General features: G+C 39.1%; 1 protein-coding gene across 8 annotated transcripts in view; it reads left to right on the top strand.

Moving 5' to 3' along the window:
• Nucleotides 1-1,259: 1,259 nt before the first annotated feature.
• The window catches only part of agfg1a (ArfGAP with FG repeats 1a), a gene marked incomplete at its 5' end in the record, with an annotated part of 26,665 nt that continues 8,461 nt past the window's right edge, over nt 1,260-19,463 (top strand). For 6 of the 8 annotated variants that reach the window (XM_084125857.1, XM_084125855.1, XM_084125854.1 and 3 more), the window contains 5 exons: nt 1,260-1,426; nt 12,650-12,743; nt 16,723-16,838; nt 17,201-17,363; nt 18,795-18,954. In XM_084125857.1, coding sequence (XP_083981983.1) covers nt 1,260-1,426; nt 12,650-12,743; nt 16,723-16,838; nt 17,201-17,363; nt 18,795-18,954 — 700 coding nt within the window. The remainder of the gene's footprint in view (nt 1,427-12,649; nt 12,744-16,722; nt 16,839-17,200; nt 17,364-18,794; nt 18,955-19,463) is intronic. The other 2 variants (XM_084125859.1, XM_084125858.1) reach the window with 1 other exon arrangement.

Raw genomic sequence — 19,463 nt, 5'->3', positions numbered from 1 at the left:
CCAGTCTGTGACTTGGAATGTAAAGTTGTTGCCTTTAATAGAAGGTTAGATCAGGGATTATGGTTTAATAAAAACTAAGTTTCAGTAGGTTTTCCTTCAGTTACCTCATCTTTCTTACACTGATTAATTTAGCACATTGGCCTTCCATGCAACTTATTGAGAGATTTTTTTTGGTGGTTCCTAATTGTTTTAATATCAAAATTATTTATTTGTGGCATTTCACCCTATATAATTTGAAAATATGCAACCCTGCTATTCTCACGTAATGTCAGAGTGTGCCCAATTTCCTGGGCAATAGCTTTATATTTGTAGCCAAGACGTTAAGGTATTGTGCCTATACAAAATATGACCCAGTCTCCACCATACAGCATTAGGCCAATGCAACATATAACAGTGCTTCGTTTAATTAACACAGCGCCATTTATTGCTTCATAATACATATTCATAGCCATCTTAAAAACAAAAGGTGATTAATAAAGTCGATTCATGTCCTCGGCTAGCCAAATCCTCTGAATTAGGTCACTCTTTCAGAGAATTGCTGTTAATGTGTTGCGTCCTCTAGAGGGCACTGCGGATTAATAAGAACATTTAAATGAGCTCGAGAATGTGCACTCGAGAAGTATTGTGGGCGGGGCTCGATTGGCATCACGTGAGCCTAAGTGGCGCCTGTGATTGGTCACTCGTTTTCTCTTTCCAGAGTTTCGCTCCTGTGCTAGCGGGTTTGTCAAATGATTGACCCTGTTACACAAAAACAACATTTTCATTCTAACTTATAAACACATATATTGAGCAAAACTATTGTTGAATGTATCTTTATTATATTTCCATACAGATTTACACAGCATAAGAAGTCTTACGGGTAGTTTTAGCACTCAGCCCTTGGTATCTCATCCGTTGAGTACTTACTATTTGTCCTCGCCCCCTGTTGGCCGTTGTGTTGAACTGCACGGGTCGATCAATAGAAATGAATGCAGAGTGGGAGGGCTGGTCGCAGGCAGTGAAAGTAGAGTGGGCAGGCTGGCTGGCTGTTAAAGCACGAGCTGCGCCTCAGGACCCTCCTCTCTTCATCACTACGGCGCTTTTCGCCCGTTGTTCGTGAATCGTGAGGCCCTTCTGAAGAACTCCGGCTCGCCTACCTTTCCTCGTGATCTGTTTTATAGAAGTGCCGGACTAATATTTATCCGGACCCTTACACGTATTTGGATTCTTTTTACGCTCTTTTTTTAACTGACCCACGGTATATATCAACGGCTCCGGCCATGGCAGCGAGCGCGAAGCGAAAGCAGGAGGAAAAACACCTGAAGATGCTGCGGGAAATGACGAGTTTGGCGCTCAACCGAAAGTGCTTCGACTGCGACCAGCGCGGCCCGACCTACGCCAACATGACCGTGGGCTCGTTCGTCTGCACGTCCTGCTCAGGCATCCTGTGAGCCACCCTCCTGTGTCTGTCTGTGTGTCTGTCTGTCTGTGAGCCTCTTTATTTCGCACCCTGTCTGTGTCTCAAAACCGAGTGCGCTGCCTACCTAGACACCATAACCCGTGAAGCCATAAACATGTCTAGTTAGGCAGCTCACTAGGTTTTGATACCGATTATTTCAACCCAGCTGTTGAACCATTAACATAAATGTTTTTCTTTAGGGGGTTTAAAATGTAAATAAGGGTGGGTAAATGGGTTGTTGTCTTTTTGGGGGTTGGGGTTGGTTATCTGTCAGTTAACCAGGCTTGATGGGTGGGTAAATTGTATTTTGGGTGGTTGTCTGGTTGGGCTAATGCAGTAAAATCATGAGTGTCTATTGTCTTGATAGTCCAGCAAACTTGGGCAGCGTAACCTGTAGGCATATCACTGGACTTTTCATATGTCCTGCATTGTCTTATCTAGCTGTAAGGAGAGGCCCTTGTAGATCAGATAAACCTCTATAGAGCATGTGGAAGAGCTGGATAGTCAGAGACACATGGTGACTGTGACATGTGGCAAAGGGTGTGTGTGTGCACTCCTCTCCTGATAGCGAGGGCTGGGCTTGACATTGACAATCCATAAATGAAGCTCAATTTATACTTGCTTGTATATGAAGATCAAGAGTGTTAGGGGGTCTGTGGAAAAGTTTGACAAAACATTATAAAAATGTAAAAAAATTATCTAAAATAAGTTTGTTGTTAAAAACATTTAAATAATTAAATACGTCTATCGGCACAGTATTATATTGAGTACTATAAGAAAAATGTAATGATACATTAATAGATAGACGGTGTGATAGATGGTTATTTGTAAAATAAATAAAATCAAATAAATCATTTTGAATGAAATACCGGTATATAAAATTGATTAAAATAGATTAAAAAGTATTTAAATTAAATAACAGTAATATTAATACTATATTAAGTAATGTAATAGTTTATTTAATAAAAAAATAAAAATAATATATATATATATATATATATATATATATATATATATATATATATATATATATATATGCATATTTATAATATTAATATTTCACAGAATAGGCTATAATTGGTATTTATACATGTAAATCTAAATAAAGACCAGTATCATCATATTTGGGGGTATGTGGTGGTGTAGATAACATGCATAAATATAGTTATATGTCGTGCCTCTCGATCTATTGTTGGCATTGCTCAGTTTGCTGCCTGCTTTTTGATATCTGAAGTTAACATCTTGATCTTTACACGGAAGAAGTCCTTTTCCGTGTAATGATGCTTCCCCATTAGTCAATAGGGGTCAAATTGGCACAGGAATGAATGCTGAAACATGCCATTAAATTAGCAGAATCTTCATTGAAAGATGCATTTAAAAGTGACTTATAAGTGTATAGTGAATATACCTCTTATGTCCTGTATCAGCATTTCATCCTTGTTGTGTTACAGTCGTCTATGCAGGGGATTTTGGATTAGAGTTTGAAATGCTTCCTAAATTAATGCCTTTTTAATTCAGATCACAAGTAAGTGATGCAGATTTGCTTGAATTTAAGTACATTTTGGAAATAAGCAGACTACCTTCCTTCATGGGTGTGGTCTAGAGGTTTTCGATCTATGAAGATGACAGCCATGGTTTACTGAATTAATATCGCCCTTTTGCACCCAAAGTTGCTTTACCGTTTAGAATTTTACAATTTTTGAACCACCTGAGATGAAATTACCCACATATTTTTTGCTCTAAAGGCCTATTTTATGTCTATAGGCTATTATTGAACTTATGATGATGGCAGTCAGTCAGAGTATTTATATGTTCTTAATTTGTTTATAGAATTAATTTATTATTGTTATTATAAAATGCATTCAGTTGCTTTTTCATGGACACATTGCTGCAGTAATCTGTTGGGCTCAATATTATGGTTGAATAAATGTGTTTATTCCTGCTGTGTAATTCAATCCTAATTTTATTCTTGGTTTTGAATATGATGAAAACTGACCCACTTTTTCCAATTTTTTAACATATTCGCCTTGATAGCAGAATTTGAAATGGATTGTCGGAATGGAATAGTATATTTCAAAGTATTAATACTTCTATTGTGCTCGTTCATTAGCTAAATGTCTTCATAAAGAATCTGAATGATTGGTTGTGTTAATTCATCATCAGAAACAGAGATGTGAAGGACTAGCTTATCTCATACATTCTTGACTCATGATTAGTGAACTTGCCTGAACCAGTCATGTCTGAAACATGATGAGGAAGATCTCACGGGTTTGCGTAAAAATGGGTTTAGTTTCCCAGCAAGTGGATGAGGAGGAGACCGTTCTACTAGACCTTTCAATAGTCACCTCCTAACAGTTAGCTACTCCCCCCAAAAGGTGGAAAGATGTTTGAGAATGATCCCTCGTTGACTCCCATGTGAAACATCTGCCTTCCATTTAAGCACTTCAGAGAGGAATGCAACAAATAGTCTGACAGATTGGCACTGTTCCTGAGTAAAGCTATTGATAAATGCTCTTGCTGTAGTGTGGTGTGGTTGGATGTCGTCCTGTTGTCCAGATACTGGACACTCTTCTTCTGAGTGACCGGTCTACAGAATTACAAAGAAATGGTCAATAATTCTCCCAGAGGCAGAGGAGAGGGCGATCGATTGAGCAAATAAAAGAAATCCGAAGCAAGTTTGTTGTTCTAGCTGAACTCTTCTGGAGTCCTGGAGTGAGGAGAGGGCCGAGGATCATGTTAGTTCTTTTGGAAGTGTGATCAGGTGTATTTGAACAAGCCTTTGCACAGCTGTGAGGACTGTTAGTTATGCTAGGTGGATCAGGCTGATAGTCAGTAATAAAAACTAAACTTACTAAACTAACAATAGAGTACTGCAAGGATTGTGTGTGTTTGTAGGCCAGCCTAGAAATAAGCATCACACTGGTTCCCTCGACAAAAAGACAATAAGAATTTTCCATTGGCTTTAGGATTATTGCAGAAAATAAGTTCTGTGACCAACAAAAGATTTGCCCCTTTAACACAGAGATTCCGGAAAATGCACTTGATAATGTGTCCTGGGATCTTTTCATTTTGGTTCATTCACGCTGACTGGCTACATTTACATGCAACCAAATAATCCATTAGTAATCGCATTGATGGCTCAATCGGACTGAAAAGCCTTCATGTAAACACCTTAATCGATCCGACTGAGCTCGATCTGAATGAAAATTCAGCGTCATCACTACGGCACAGCCCTTTTTATTTCACACAGGGCCCTGTCTGGGACTGGTCCCGGCAATGTTACTAGGTCCCCATCCCGGGATCGATGCCGGACTCAATCCCGGGACGTGTTTGCGTTCACACAAGGCACTGCCAATTTTATGGCAATTTTCCAGGATCAACTCACACTCACAGTGTGAAAGGGGCTATTCTTTAGTGCTGGGCGGTGTACCGGTTCATACCGAATACCGGTGTTTATTTTTGTAAATGATATGAATTTTGAAAATACCGCAGTACCGGTGTATGTCGCTTTAATAACGCACGGAACGCGGCGCGGCGCGACACTGTTTGAGAGGGTCCTTTTTCACTGTTGCACTGTGGTGATGCACGTGTTACTAAGTGTGACTTTGAAGGTGGATAGGTTAAACTATAATTGATTGATAGCTGTCAAATTATATTACAGTGTTTCCCATACATTGGTTCACAATATCAACACAGCCTTTTGGAAAATCTATTTGTGGTTGGCATTGACATCGTTGAATAAACATGAGCACTGCACGTTTCTAAATTAAAACGCGGCGCGGGTGTTTTTATATGACTGTATCTGAAGTGACCTGACGGTCTTTAGAAAAGTTTATTTGTTATTACGATTGAATCTTTCTTTATCTTTCCTGATAAAGCAGCGTTTATGAGCGTTGCTGCTTTGTGTACAGCCGTTACCGGGGAAACCGCTATTTCTGCCGCTCCTAAAGCGCCTCCTGCTGCCACCTCTCTTTGTAAACAGCCTTGCAAACCTGTATTAATACTAGTGTGGATTTTTTTTCTACAATATTCACTCATGACAGTAAAATAGGGCATTCTAAGTCAATCTACTGCAGTATTTCCTCTCTCACTCAGTGAAAAATGTGTTTTACATCCAGTCATGCTTGAAAAAAAAAAAAAGTCATATACCGTGAAACCGGTGTAATTTAGAAAAATACCGTGATGTGGATTTTTGGTCGTACCGCCCAGATGCAGATATCGGATATGGGTCACTTTTAAAAGATGTAAAGCTGGTCATCAAAAAAATTGGATAGTCAACTAATCGGAGTTGAGCATCAAGACCTGCAGTGTAAATGCGGCCTTATTGGCTTGTATTGTTCCTCCATTGCATGTCTGTGAACGAACGGTGACTCTCCTAGTTAACTCCATCAGAGGAGATAATTGGGTTCTTAAGCACCAGCTTTTAAATGACTTCACCAGAGAGACGTCTGCTCCCCGCACTGGAGAGTGCACACCAGATGTCAGACAGCCAAAGCATGGGAGTCTTCTTACAATCAACCTACAACCTCTTTAGCAACATTTCTACAACTGACAGTGCAACAGTAAACGTCCCTGTTAAGGCTCAGTCTCACCAAAAACGATAGCTATATTAGCATCCACACCATGGGACGTTAATGTTCTGTTTATTATAAGCGCGCACAGCAGTTATGTCGTCTGATGCTTTAAATGCTCAAGATCGTTTTTGTCAGGTCGATTCTGATGGGGTGTAAAATGTTTTTTTGTTTGTTTATCAGCTGGAAAAATAATTGTTCTAAAAGTGATTCAAATGATGTAGTTCCTCTGTCATTTTCGTTATTGTTGTCAATGTTGTGGTGTGGAGTCGGACTTCCCTGTTCTCATAGAATTAGTGTAGGTTTTTTTAAGGATATGGATTATTCTTTAGGTTATATCATTAGTTTTAGTTCAAATTAATTTTTTAATACTATCTTTTCATTTAGCAATTTACATTAGTACACCTTATATTTAAGCTGATTGTCAAAAGCAAAATATATGCACAATTTCCCCTGTGTGGGTTGTAGAAAAGTGAATGATTAACATGCTATTAATGTATGAGCTATTAGGTGTTGGATTTTAATTAGGGCATTTGCATGGGGAGATGATCCTCTGGCCTTGCCCGGATTCACAACTGTGCCAGCGGTTCCCAGTTTTAATCCTGAAAAACTGATTTTGCCATGCTGCTCATACATAGTGGGTCTCATTCACTAACCGTGCATGAAATCTGCGTACAAACGTTTTCACGAGTAAATCATGATTTTATTCAAATTTTTTAGAAACGGCTTAAACCACGTGTAGACATAAATCACATACTCTTGGTCTTGCATGAAAAATATTGTCGACTGATTTTAATTCTGAACATTCATTTTTATTTTGTTCTATATCGTAGCCCTAAAGTACTACGCTTCAGCTCATTGTGTACAGCCTTTGCCTCAGCACGTTATCAAATCTTTGATTTTATTCAGGTCTGTGTTTGCGATTGATACTATCATGCAGTGATTTTGCTGCATTTCCTCTCACCTGATCTGAACTTTAATCACACTCTCTAATCTGTGCATTTGGTCATTATCTGGCTTGTACATGTGACTATGAGTGAGCATGTATGTTTCTTAAACAGGAAGTGCATGTCAAGCATTCGCTGCATCAGCAGCATGTGGTCTGCATGTGCACAGGAAGTGGAAACAGTAGGACAGGAAGCACACATTGTCCTCTCGCTTCAGTGGTTGTGTGTATGTGTACGAAGGCCATTGCTCCACTCACACTTTTCAGATATTCACTTAATTTGATGGTTCAATCAAATCACAGTAGGATAGAAATCTATGATATAGGCTAGATTTTTTTTGTTGGTTCAAATATTGTTCTCATCATTATACCCTGATGTATCATCATCACCCTAACATCATTTAACGTAGGGTGAATTCCAGTAAATTAAAAACAAAAACAATATATACCAGAATTCACCCTATACTGTATATTACCAGTGTAATATCAGCCGTTGATCACCCTTCTCTCGAGATATCCAGACCAGCATCATTGAGAAAAGCCATATATCAGCTGACCACTTAATTGAACTGTGATTTTCTTCTATAAATTTCTGAATAGGAACACAGATCTTTTGGTGAGGAGTGTTGCCTGAGTAGAGATTGGATGATCAGCAAACACTTCCCTGTTAGTTTTATGACGGGGTCAGTTACTGGGTAAACCCAGTAAACTCATTCCAGCACAGGGTGGATCCATCCGTCTCTCTCTCTCTTACTCAGTTCCTCTGTCTTCCTCAATTTATCTCTCACCTTCTTACTGTCTTTCTTTCTTTATTCTTGTTTCTATCTGGTCTTTATTTTAGTCACACACTATTGTTTAGGCATGTGACATTTCCTTTTAGCTGGTTTGCCTCTTGAGCTTTTTACCATTGCAAGTTTTTTTATTATTAATAATAATTTTATTATTACACTTTTTTTATGTTAAGCAGTAATTGTTTCATAAAAGCAATAAGGCACTCAAGGGCATTCTGTATTATGTCATGGCTAAAGAATTTTCTTTTTAGGTATGGCGCAAAGTATTTGTAAAGATTAATATGAAGTGAGTTGTGCAATGTTGCGGTCTGATGAGTAGTTTGTGCTTTTCATACGTTTGGGGTCGGTAGGATTTTTTAAAAGTCTTTATTTGATCAAAAATACAGTAAAAACAGTATTATTTTAAAAATACACTCAAATAGAAAAGTTATTTTAAATTGTAATAATATTTAAATTTCTTGTAAAACATTTTCTGTATTTTCAGTGTAACAAATCAAAAGAAAAGCATTTATTTGAAATAGAAATCTATTGTAACATTATAAATGTTTTTTCTGCCACTTTTGATAATTTTAGAGTGTCTTTGCTGAATAAAATAATTAATTTCCTTCCAAAAAATTCTTACTGTCCCCAAACGTTTGAATGGTATGAGTACCTTTCTGCAGACATGTTGTTTCAGATGTGTGGTTTTTGTGTGTGTGTGTGTGTTTGTGGGTTTGTTGATGACTTCAAATGATGTATGTGTTCAGAGGAAGTTTCAGCATTTAATCTGGCAGTGATTTCTTAAGAGGAACTAAAGTATTGTGCAAACCCACATGCTGACAGACCTCACAAACATATATATTTCTCTTTCTCTCTTTCTGACATACTTTATCACTGTGAGGAGACTGGCCTCTCACCCAGTTTTTGACCCATTTTGCCCGAGCCCGTCATCCACCTGCTCAGGAGCATCATCAACCCCAATACAACCACCAATCGCACAAGCACAACTCACACTTTCATTACTGAAACCAGATGCGGCATCCGCAGGCTCACCCGGTGTGTGAAGTTGATGCCAGAGCTTCTCACCACCAACTGAAATGGCTTTCTCACACGCTACTCTTACAGGTTACGTGTTGGCCTTAGGCACTGTTTGCTAACTTTCCATCTCAAACATTAAAACAAAACATTGGCGCTCTTAAAACCCTCTGAACAAATGCAAGTAACCCAGTACACGTGGGATCAGGCCTGTGTTTCCCATCGTGTTTCTGTGGGTATGTGTGTCAGGGTCATTCATTAGGCAATGCTGCCCAACACACAGTAGGTGTAAATCCATCTAGTGGTGTCCTGAATCCTGATCCAAATAATGTTCAGTTGTCCTGATGATTTGGTGGAAGTCTTTTTGTGTAATTTCTCAAAGACTGGCTGTGATTCATATGTTATTGGATAGCCGTCTCTGCAAGCGCTGAAAATAATGCTCTTGTGTTTGGCCAGTCGCTGATGTTCTGTCTCTGATGCTTCTTGTCTATGTCAAGGGTGAAGTGTGTCATCCTTTTGCCGCCTGATGAAATGAGGACTTCCTTTTTATAGATGCAGGCTGAATAACAAGAGACTGTTCGCCCACTTTGAGGTTGATCCCATTTCAGTGCAGCAAGTTCAAGGGATGTTACTCTGTCGTAATCTTGAATCAAAATCACCTCCCCCCTCTCTCTTGCACCGACTTCTCTTCTCTGATGACGCGTTTACTGGCGCAAGGACCTGTCACTCACAGCAGTAGCACACCAGAATGATCCAATCAATTCCCGCTGGACAAAATCAAGTCCCTACGTTTTTTTTTTTTTCTTGTTCGTGAAGCTGTTTCACTCGGATATCTCACAATAGAGAAGAAAAGACTACCGTTTTTAAAGACTTCTTTTTCATGCCAACTTTAACAATGGTGTGAATATAAAATATGTGCATTTTAAATATTAGGCATAGCCTATGTTTTGGTTCTCTGTTTGTATTCTGTGTGTACTGGCCAATTTTAGCTTGTGACCATGACCAGCAAAGTGTCAATCAAAAAATTACAATTCTGTCATCATTTAATCTCCATCATGTCAATCAAATCCTATATGCCTTTCTTTCTTCTATAGAACACAAAATGGACTGAGTCTACCCTTGTTTTGAGAGCTACACAATCAGGGGGCCCAGGGCCCATTAGGGCAGTGGTTTGGCCATGGGACCCACATTTTCCCATGGTCATCAAGCCGCGACCAACTTTTGTAGTATATATTTATAGCCTAATATATAGGCTATATATTATAATAAATTTGTTTGAAAAAAACAACAAAACAAAGCAAATTTATTTCACAAAAACAATTGTTGACACACACGTTCCGCGTCCCCTTTTACTTAACATACACACAAATTGTACGAATACGACTAATAATCGGTAAATGGTAGGCCTATAAGGTAAGGCTATTAATTAATTAAATAGCAATCCCAAACTATTTTTTGTTAATGCAATTTCTTCTTTTCTTTCTTCTTTATTTTATTTATTAAGCACTTTTACACAACTTGTCAGTGAACAAAGTGCTGTACAAACACATAAACAATCATAACAACATACATCATTAACATTAATTTAGTCATAAATATACCAGAGACCCTTGGGGGGTCTTTAAATGTAATTTTGAAGTCAAAAAGGTTGAGAACCATTGTACACACTTCCCATGTATGAATTCAGAAGACTTGAAATAGAGTGCAAAAGATATAGTATAGATCGCTTTTATGTAGCTGTTGTTAGGAGCTCTACAACATCCGGCTAACTAATGTAAATAATACCTATTCATAGCACATTTGCATAATTTCAAAGGTTATACTATGAGGCTGCTGAAGAATTATTACTGGTGCGATGGTTACAGGCAGTTTTGGGTAAGTTAGACGTTCGGCTTGAGGAAGTTTGTTGAAGCCGAGTGGTTCTTGGTGGACACGGTTACAGAATCCCAACCCTGTGCCAATGGCCCGCAGCAGATCGTGTGAATAATTTAGCACCTGGTCTAATCTTACCAAGGCCTTTCTGTTCATGCCCTTCAGAATTTATCACAGCACCATAAGAGGAAACACACAATATAAATATAATAGAGGAAGTTACAGGTGACGTCCACAGAATTGGGAATTTTTTTTTTTGAAGGGAATTTACCGGCACACTTGCATTACCACATGCAAACTATCTGCGATTGTTAGAGCAGAAGTGCTGTGTTGGCGTGTTTGGATTTGCCTTTTGGGGGTTTCGAGGGAGTGCGTTTGTGTGAATGGTGTTTTGAACATCTGTTGCAGCTCAGGTGTCAGATGAACTGTCACCCGTTTCAGCAGAGGGACGGCAGAGTAGCTTTAAATGTCTTTTCCATACTTACACGTACTAAACGCTCCCTCCCATTCCACTGGCATAGAAACAGGTGCATGTGAGTGTTTCTTAAAGAAATAGCCAACCCCAAAATGAGTGTTTCACGAAAGAGGAAATCATGAGGTTTAGTAAGTTGATTTTCAGTATTGGGTGAACAGTTTCATTTAACTACCTAAATGAACTTCCTGTTAGTTATTAACTGCAAATGGCTTCGTTAGATGAAAGAGAAAGGAATAGATCAGGGGGTGGAAATAACAAAACGGATGCGTAAGAGAATCAGAGGCAGCATGTCCTCCAGTAGACACACTGATCCCTAGAGAGCAAATCTGAGAACGATAACAGGGTAAATACAGGAAGGAAACAGGCTTTCTAATGGGCAGCCCTTACACATGTTTACATTGCTCTTGGACATTCAGGGATCAAGTGTTCAAAGATCATCATGACGCTGTGGAATAAACACACACACGCACAGACTGATTCAAAGACGCATTGAATCATCAGATGGTCATCCAGTTGTCTTCAGTTTCTCATCCTGTGAACTTCTTTATGTGGAAAGAAAATTGACATTTGAAATTGATTAACTTAACCAAACGCATCCTAAATGAGATACATCGGATAAATATATATATACACATACATACATACACACACATACAAAATAAACATAATGTTGCAACTTACAATTGCTGCAAAAGCAAAAAAAAGTGTAACTCCTGTTGTGTATGCGTTCTTCCCATAACAACAATTAATAACATTTAAATCTGAAGATATCACAACATTTTATTGCGAATGCACATGCGAATTTGACTGTGCTAGTCATGATTGAAGGTGTAACTGTTGTGGAAGCGCTCTTCTCGTAACGACGTGCTAAAACATGGGCGCACAAATTCACAACATTCTTTTACAGTAGTGTTCTCATTATAATATTATGTAGCCTAAATGACAGATTTGCGCTGCACATTGCAATTTACTGTATTTTCCTCTTGGAAGTGATTCCAATCATATTTCAAGCAATTCAAAACCATCATGGCATCAATAGTTTCTCAGCTGAAGGCTGAATGTGTTGCTTTCACATTCACACGAACCGCGGCACGGTTCGAGTGCAACCGAACTCAGACCACCTCCTCCCGGAAGTCTCGGGTTCGGTACCCCAGTGTGAACCCGGGTCCGCATGACAGCGTTCACATTAGCGATTATCATGCGAACCGTCCCCGTTCCGAACTAAACTGCCAGTGTGAAAGCACCCTACAAAGCGCTCATTGCGATGTGATTTGAAGGCAGCATTAGCTCACCACTCTCTCTACACTATCAGTCTCTTCCACCCCCTCAAACACCCGTACGCTCTCGTTCTCTCCGCACACAGACTTGGCGAGGTGCCGAGCAGTCTGAATTTGTCCTTGTCCTAGATCTGTGTGTAATAAGCAGGTTTGTAATGAAGAGTTACAGTGAGAGGGAGCAGAAAATCTAATTCACACTACAGGAGATTTGCAACACTTTCCTTTATTTAATTAATCTGTTACCCTTTTTTCCTCTCCCCTTTAGACGAGGCCTGAATCCCCCCCACAGAGTGAAGTCTATTTCCATGACGACTTTCACGCTACAGGAAATTGAATTTCTACAGAAGCATGGAAATGAGGTAATTGATGATGGCGTAGTCAAAGTGCAGTGATGTTTTTATTGACACAGTGATTGTGTCGTCATCTCTGTGGACTGTTTGTGCTGATATCTGGATGCCGCTGAGTTTATGATTTATGTCGAGGTCACAGTCGTATGTTTGTGATAGGATAAATGACGGGAATTTCTGGAATTTCTTTTCTTGAAAACGCCCTTATGTCAATAAAATTATGAGACAGTTGTTCTAAAAATAGAGTAGCCCTATAAATATGTGTGTGTGTATATGTGTGTATATGTGTGTATATGTGTGTGTATGTGTATATATATATATATATATATATATATATATATATATATATATATATATATATATATATATATATATATATATATATATATATATATATATATCTGTACCTTATTGTTAACTCAGCCTTCCAATGCCTGGTTGGGCCACACAAGATTAAAAACGATGCGCTCCATTCAACGTCTGCAGTAGCGCAGGCTGTAAGGAGTATGGCGCATGAAAGTAGCTTTTGACGCGATCGACCCGAATCAAGAGTCTGCCTTTTGCCAAACTCGCTCTTCTCCCTTTTCCCATCACATATCAGATTGGAAAGGCATTTATTTTCAATAAAAATGAAGAAAATATTGGTGTCTTACGTGTGTTTAATAATAAAGTGTTTATTGGTTAGGGGTAGGAAGGGCATATTGTTCCAATAAGGCGGCATCAATTTAATCATTTTAATAAATATAATCATTTACACTCTATGTTATTATTGCATCCTGTTAAAGTACAACAATACCCCCTGTATATATCTGTGTTTCTCTAAGAGCTTCTTCTGAACCACAAAGATTTGACCACTTTTCATCTCCCCCTTCCTTTCCTCAACATTCCTGGGATTTTTCCCAGGTCTCGTGAGGCCTGATTAACGAGGATGAGCTGGAAATGATGTTGCGTGCTGAGGAGACTCTTATTTGAGTGCTCTGTGTCTCATTACGCACACGCTTTAATCTCCCATTTAAACCATGATGAACTTCAGGATGATCTGTGCATGCGTGTGCACACTTTTTGTTTTATGAAGTTGTTTTATGTGGGTCCAATTCCAACCAGTCTGATCAGACAGCGGGTTTGGTGCATTAAAGTCTCACAGCATCTGTCAGTCTGAACTTCTGATTTGGTTTTCGATGATGAGGGAATGTCACGCGAACTGTTGAAGTTGGCAGATCTTCAGTAATTTGTCTAGCTTACTAAGTGACAGATGCATTTGCCCAAGTATTTCAGAGTTTGAGTGCACACACTGCCTTTTTGAACAACGCAAGAAACTCTACGGGCCCTATTTTAACGATCTGAAACGCAAGTAACTTTGTGGGCGGGTCTTGGGCGCTGTTGCTATTATACCGGCGGGATAAATGACTCTTGCGCCCGACGCAAATCTAAAATGGGTTGGTCTGAAGTAGCTTCATTATTCATAGGTGTGGTTTGGGCGTAACGTGAAATAAACCAATCAGAGCGTCATCTCACATTCCCTTTAAGAGCAGGCGCGCTTGTTCCATGGCGGCTTGCTATTATAACGGCGGATTTGCCAGGCGCGCGCCAGGAGCGGTTCACAGCCGAGGAGACCAACGTTCTCGTCAGGGCCGTAAAACACAGAGAAGTGACATTGGGGATGGAGAAACACACCCAAATTAGCTTTGGTTAAACAGGCGTGTAATAATTTGGGTAAATGTGTAAGCTAGATTTATGCCTATTTTTTCACATCTTCATGGACACAACAATAATTTCCCTCGTGTGTTAATATTTTTCCTTGTAATAATGTATGATTTGCAAAAATGAAAACTGCTGCTTCTGTGTAGATGAGAGAATCAAAGTGTATGCGCACACGCCCTCAAAATAGCATACGAATAACATGCGCAACGCGCCACTGACTTTAGACTAGGTTTTCCTGGTCAGTGGCGGAAGTGTTTTCTAAACCTGTAAAATAGCATGAGGGAACGTTTGCGCCGGAACACGCCTCCTCTTTGCGCTGAACCCCCCCTGGGAGCGCAAGTTCATTCCATAATTTACCGACGTGTGTCTGTGGAGGGAAAAGTCTGCTGTGCGCGGGTGCAAAATAGGAATGATACATGCGTCGGTATACAAAGTCAATTGCGCTGGGTGCAAGATAGGGCCCTACAATTCAAAATGTTGGGGTCAGTAAGAAATAGGCAGCGGCTAGTTGCACTAAGTGCAAATCGCGATATATTTTATTTACACTATAAAAAAGTAGCAGTTCTTTGCAATAAGTGCAAATAGTTGTTAGATGCTGTGTATGTATACTTAGAAATAGTGGCAGATACTGTTTTCACCCCAGTATTGTTGTACTTTAACAGGATGCAATAATAACATAGAGTGTAAATGATTATATTTATTAAAATTATTAAATTGATGCCGCCTTATTGGAACAATATGCCCTTCCTACCCCTAACCAATAAACACTTTATTATTAAACACACGTAAGACACCAATATTTTCTTCATTTTTATTGAAAATAAATGCCTTTCCAATCTGATATGTGATGGGAAAAGGGAGAAGAGCGAGTTTGGCAAAAGGCAGACTCTTGATTCGGGTCGATCGCGTCAAAAGCTACTTTCATGCGCCATACTCCTTACAGCCTGCGCTACTGCAGACGTTGAATGGAGCGCATCGTTTTTAATCTTGTGTGGCCCAACCAGGCATTGGAAGGCTGAGTTAACAATAAGGTACAGATATATATATATATCGGCTGATATTGCATTTTTGTTCTTTTGTAATTTATCATATTGGTTGATATTGGATATTTAATGTTGCATGTTCTTTTTACGTTTAGATGACCTTTTCTGTCATCTAACACTGACTTAAAGGTATTTAAAAACACTAATAATTTAATAACAGTTGTTAAATGTAATCTTCAGTCAATCTCAAAATAAATCTTCATTATTCATACTATATATTACATTTGTGATGCCTAAATTCCCTTGTAGCATTTTTCTGTGTAAAAAAAAAACAGAAGTTTTATCAGAAGTTTGACCATTTATTGATTATTGGGCAAAACATGAAAGTAATTATCAGTTTATTGATCCATAATATGACAATAAAAATCTTTCACAAAAATGCATACTATTTTTGATGGTATTCAGTACATACTGTGTACTTTGCAGTGGTCAGTTTAGTTAGTATGCCTTTCTGAAGCGTTGAAGGCAGATGCACTGATTCCTGGGTCAGTTTCAGCTTTAATCTCATGGATGAGCCCAACCCGGCCTCTCTTGGACCAGCACGAGTTCATACAAACACTTAAAGTGTTATTACATTAATGTTTGAGGGTCATAGAAAACTTCCCTGAGTGTCTGTAGGGCTTCTCATTAGACTCAAGTGATAATGCGTCTTCACTCTGCTGTTGCTATACATAATTAATAAGCTGCTACCACTGTTTTTTAAGGGTGTGTGTGTGTTTACACACACAAATGTGTGTCTGAATTGATTATATCTAAATGGAGGCAGTGTCTTCACTGCTGTGAAAGGCTTTACACACACACACACACACACACACACACACACACACACACACACAGCATGTCCTGCCTTACGCTTTGCCTATTAATTTATCAGTTGTGATATCTGAGTATGTGTGCATTTGACTCCCAAGAGAGTTTATTTAAATGTTTTTTCAGATATTTGTTTCCTTCTTGAGAATGTGTGAGTGTGAGTATTCAAAGCAAGACTTTGCTTAATATGAATGCCTGCATTGTTTTTCACACATGTGAGGCAGTGAGAAAGAGATACTGAAGAATCGTTCTGTTTGTCTGTCTTCTCTCTAATAAACTGAGAATTAATGGGACCGAGTTTCTTTAAAAACCCTTGAGTCTTTTTCATGTTTTTTGACATGGATGAATCTCTGTTTTACATGTTTATGGTATATTTGCCACTTGAATGTCTGATTATCTTTTTCTCTCTTCATGTGTGTGCTTTCATGCATTTGCAGGCATGTAAACCGATATGGCTCGGCCTTTATGACGACAGAAACGTGGCCATCCCAGACTTCAGAGAACCTCAGAAAGTCAAAGAGTTTCTTCAGGACAAATACGAAAAGAAGCGATGGTGAGGAAGAGCACAGACTGAAATGTTTTTTATCATGTTTGATATTTAATTGAGGTATCATGTACAGTCAGTCATCATTACTGCAAAATATATTATCCCACTTATTACATGACTGCATACCAAATAAATTAAGTTATGTAATTAATGTAAAAAATATTAATACAGCACATTTGAGTCTTGATTTGCACTTTATTGCATGTGATGTGTCATATTGGTTAATTATTAACTAGTGTTTTCTGAAACTTTTTCAGTGTTTTTAAGATTGGATTTGCATAGGCAAATATTGTTCTTGGTATCATAAAGATAAAATAAACACATCATGGTGTATGTGTGCTCTGCTCATTTAAATGTCTTTCTCTCAGGTATGTTCCTCCAGAGCAGGCTAAGACTGTGGCGTCGGTTCATGCGTCTATCTCTGGTTCGTCTGCTAGCAGCACCAGCAGCACTCCAGAGGTCCGACCTCTCAAAACGTTACTGGAGGAATCAGTACCCAGTTTACACTTCAGCAAAAACACACCCAGCCAGGTAACACAATGATGTATATGAAACTGGGTTTTTTTGTTTTGTTATGTAAAGAAATTATAAGGGCCCTGTTTTAACGATCTAAGCGCATGGTCTAAAGCACAGGGTGCAATTTCACTTAGGGCGTGTCCAAATCCACTTTTGCTAGTTTAATGATGGAAAAATGGTCGGCGCGCCAGGAGCATGGTCTAAAGGGTTGTCCCAATTCTCTTAATGAGTAATGGGTGTGTTTTGGGATTTATGTGCGTTAAACCAATCAGAGTCTCATCTCCCATTCCCTTTAAATGCCAGTTGCGCTCACGCCATGGCAGATTCGCTATTTACATGGCGGAATTTGATAGTGGAAAGACCGAAAGCGTCTCCAGAGCGCAAACGGATCTGCTCATGCGCGAGGTAAAAGTGCGCAAGCAGACCATCTACGGGACAAGCCGGATTCCACCATATCTTTATGTACACAATAATAACATTGTAACAACTTTTACATTGTAATCCTTTTCATTTTAATATTTGGCATGTTTGTGTGCTACTGTGCATCCCTGTGTGTTTAATAAGCAGAGTGTACGTGTGTTGTGGACCCGCCTATAGGCGTACATTACTAACATGCTCTTTAAATAACAAAAAAATATTGCGCCTTTGACATGGCAACTCGGTTGCCTCAAAATAGCAACGCGCCAACAATGCGCCAAAACACACCTCGTTTTCAGACCAGCACGCCCATGGGTGCACAGATGGGCGCAAATGCATTTGCTATTCAAACAACGTGGTGCAGGACATGAAAATGATTACTGCGTCGGGCTGAAACTAGCAAAAAACACTTGCATCGCGCTTGGCGCTGCATTGCGCCGGATGTAAGATAGGGCCCTAAGAGTGCTTTCACACTAGCACGTTTGGTGCACATCTAGGTTCGGTTGCCATCAAAGTTTGGTTCATTTGTGTAATGTAAGCACTGTTTTCTGTACTCAGGTGCGCAAGTAAACCTCTATTGATGACGTATGATTCAATAAATCTGTGTGAATGTGTGTGTTCTCACTCACTTTCCTGATAAGTGTGACTGATGCACTGCAAGCAGAGAGAATACAGAATACTGTCCAGAGAATAGAATATTAGAAAATCTGAATATTAGAATGATTTCTGAAGGATCATGTGACACTGAAGACTGGAGTAATGATGCTGACAATTCAGCTTTGCAGCACAGGAATAAATTACATTTTAAAATATATTAAAGTAGAAAAGAATTATATAAAAAATTTATAATACTTAACAATATTACTGTTTTACTGTATTTTCGATTAAATAAATGCAGCTTTAGTGAGCATAAGAAACGTATTTAAAAACCTTGCCGACCCCAAATTATATTTGTGGTTAAGATTAAATCAATATCGACCATCTTTGCTTTCCTAATACGAGTTTCTGGTCTGATTTCTTCCCTCTCAGTCTCCGGTTGTGTCACGCGCTCAGCTGGCCCAGCAACAGTATCAGGACAGGAAGTTCGATCTGCTCAGCGAACTGGGTGGCGACATTTTTGCAGGTCCGCATTCGCAGTCCACAGGCAATGCAAACTTTGCCAACTTTGCACATTTCAACAGTCATTCAAGTAAGAACAAACTCGCACTACAACAAACCATCCATTTAAAAAGCAGTACTTTAAGGTTCAAGACAACTCTTAGGGGGATGTGGTCTGGTTTCCCATCATGCTGTGCTAGACTTATTGACAGTGTTGCCACGGTCTCAAAAACCATAACCACTAATCCTTACCGGCGTCTCTTGAGAGTAATGGTCTTAAGTTTGATCAGTTAATGCCAGTAACCAGGTCCAGAGGGTCTGTATGGCTGGATTTTGAGCCAGTGCTTCTGGGTAGAGGTTTTCTGTTCATTTCATGCATGCATGTAATTTCTTTATTTGTGTCATGTGTTAGTGGGTTTCTTTTAGCAGGTTTGTGTGATTCAACATTGTATCATTCCACTTTACATCAGCATGTTTAATGTCTTCATATGCAACCAGTGTTTAAGTCAGCTAAATTTACAAGATTGTATTTTAACTGAAAATGTGAAAATGAATAGAATTTTTGAGATTTCCTGACTGAAAAAGAAACTAAATTGACCT

Source organism: Abramis brama, assembly GCF_963993115.1.
Source record: "Abramis brama genome assembly, chromosome: 10".
NCBI lineage: Eukaryota > Metazoa > Chordata > Actinopteri > Cypriniformes > Leuciscidae > Abramis > Abramis brama.
The sequence above is the reverse complement of the archived record's forward strand: the minus strand, read 5'-3'. Positions and strand labels throughout refer to the sequence as shown.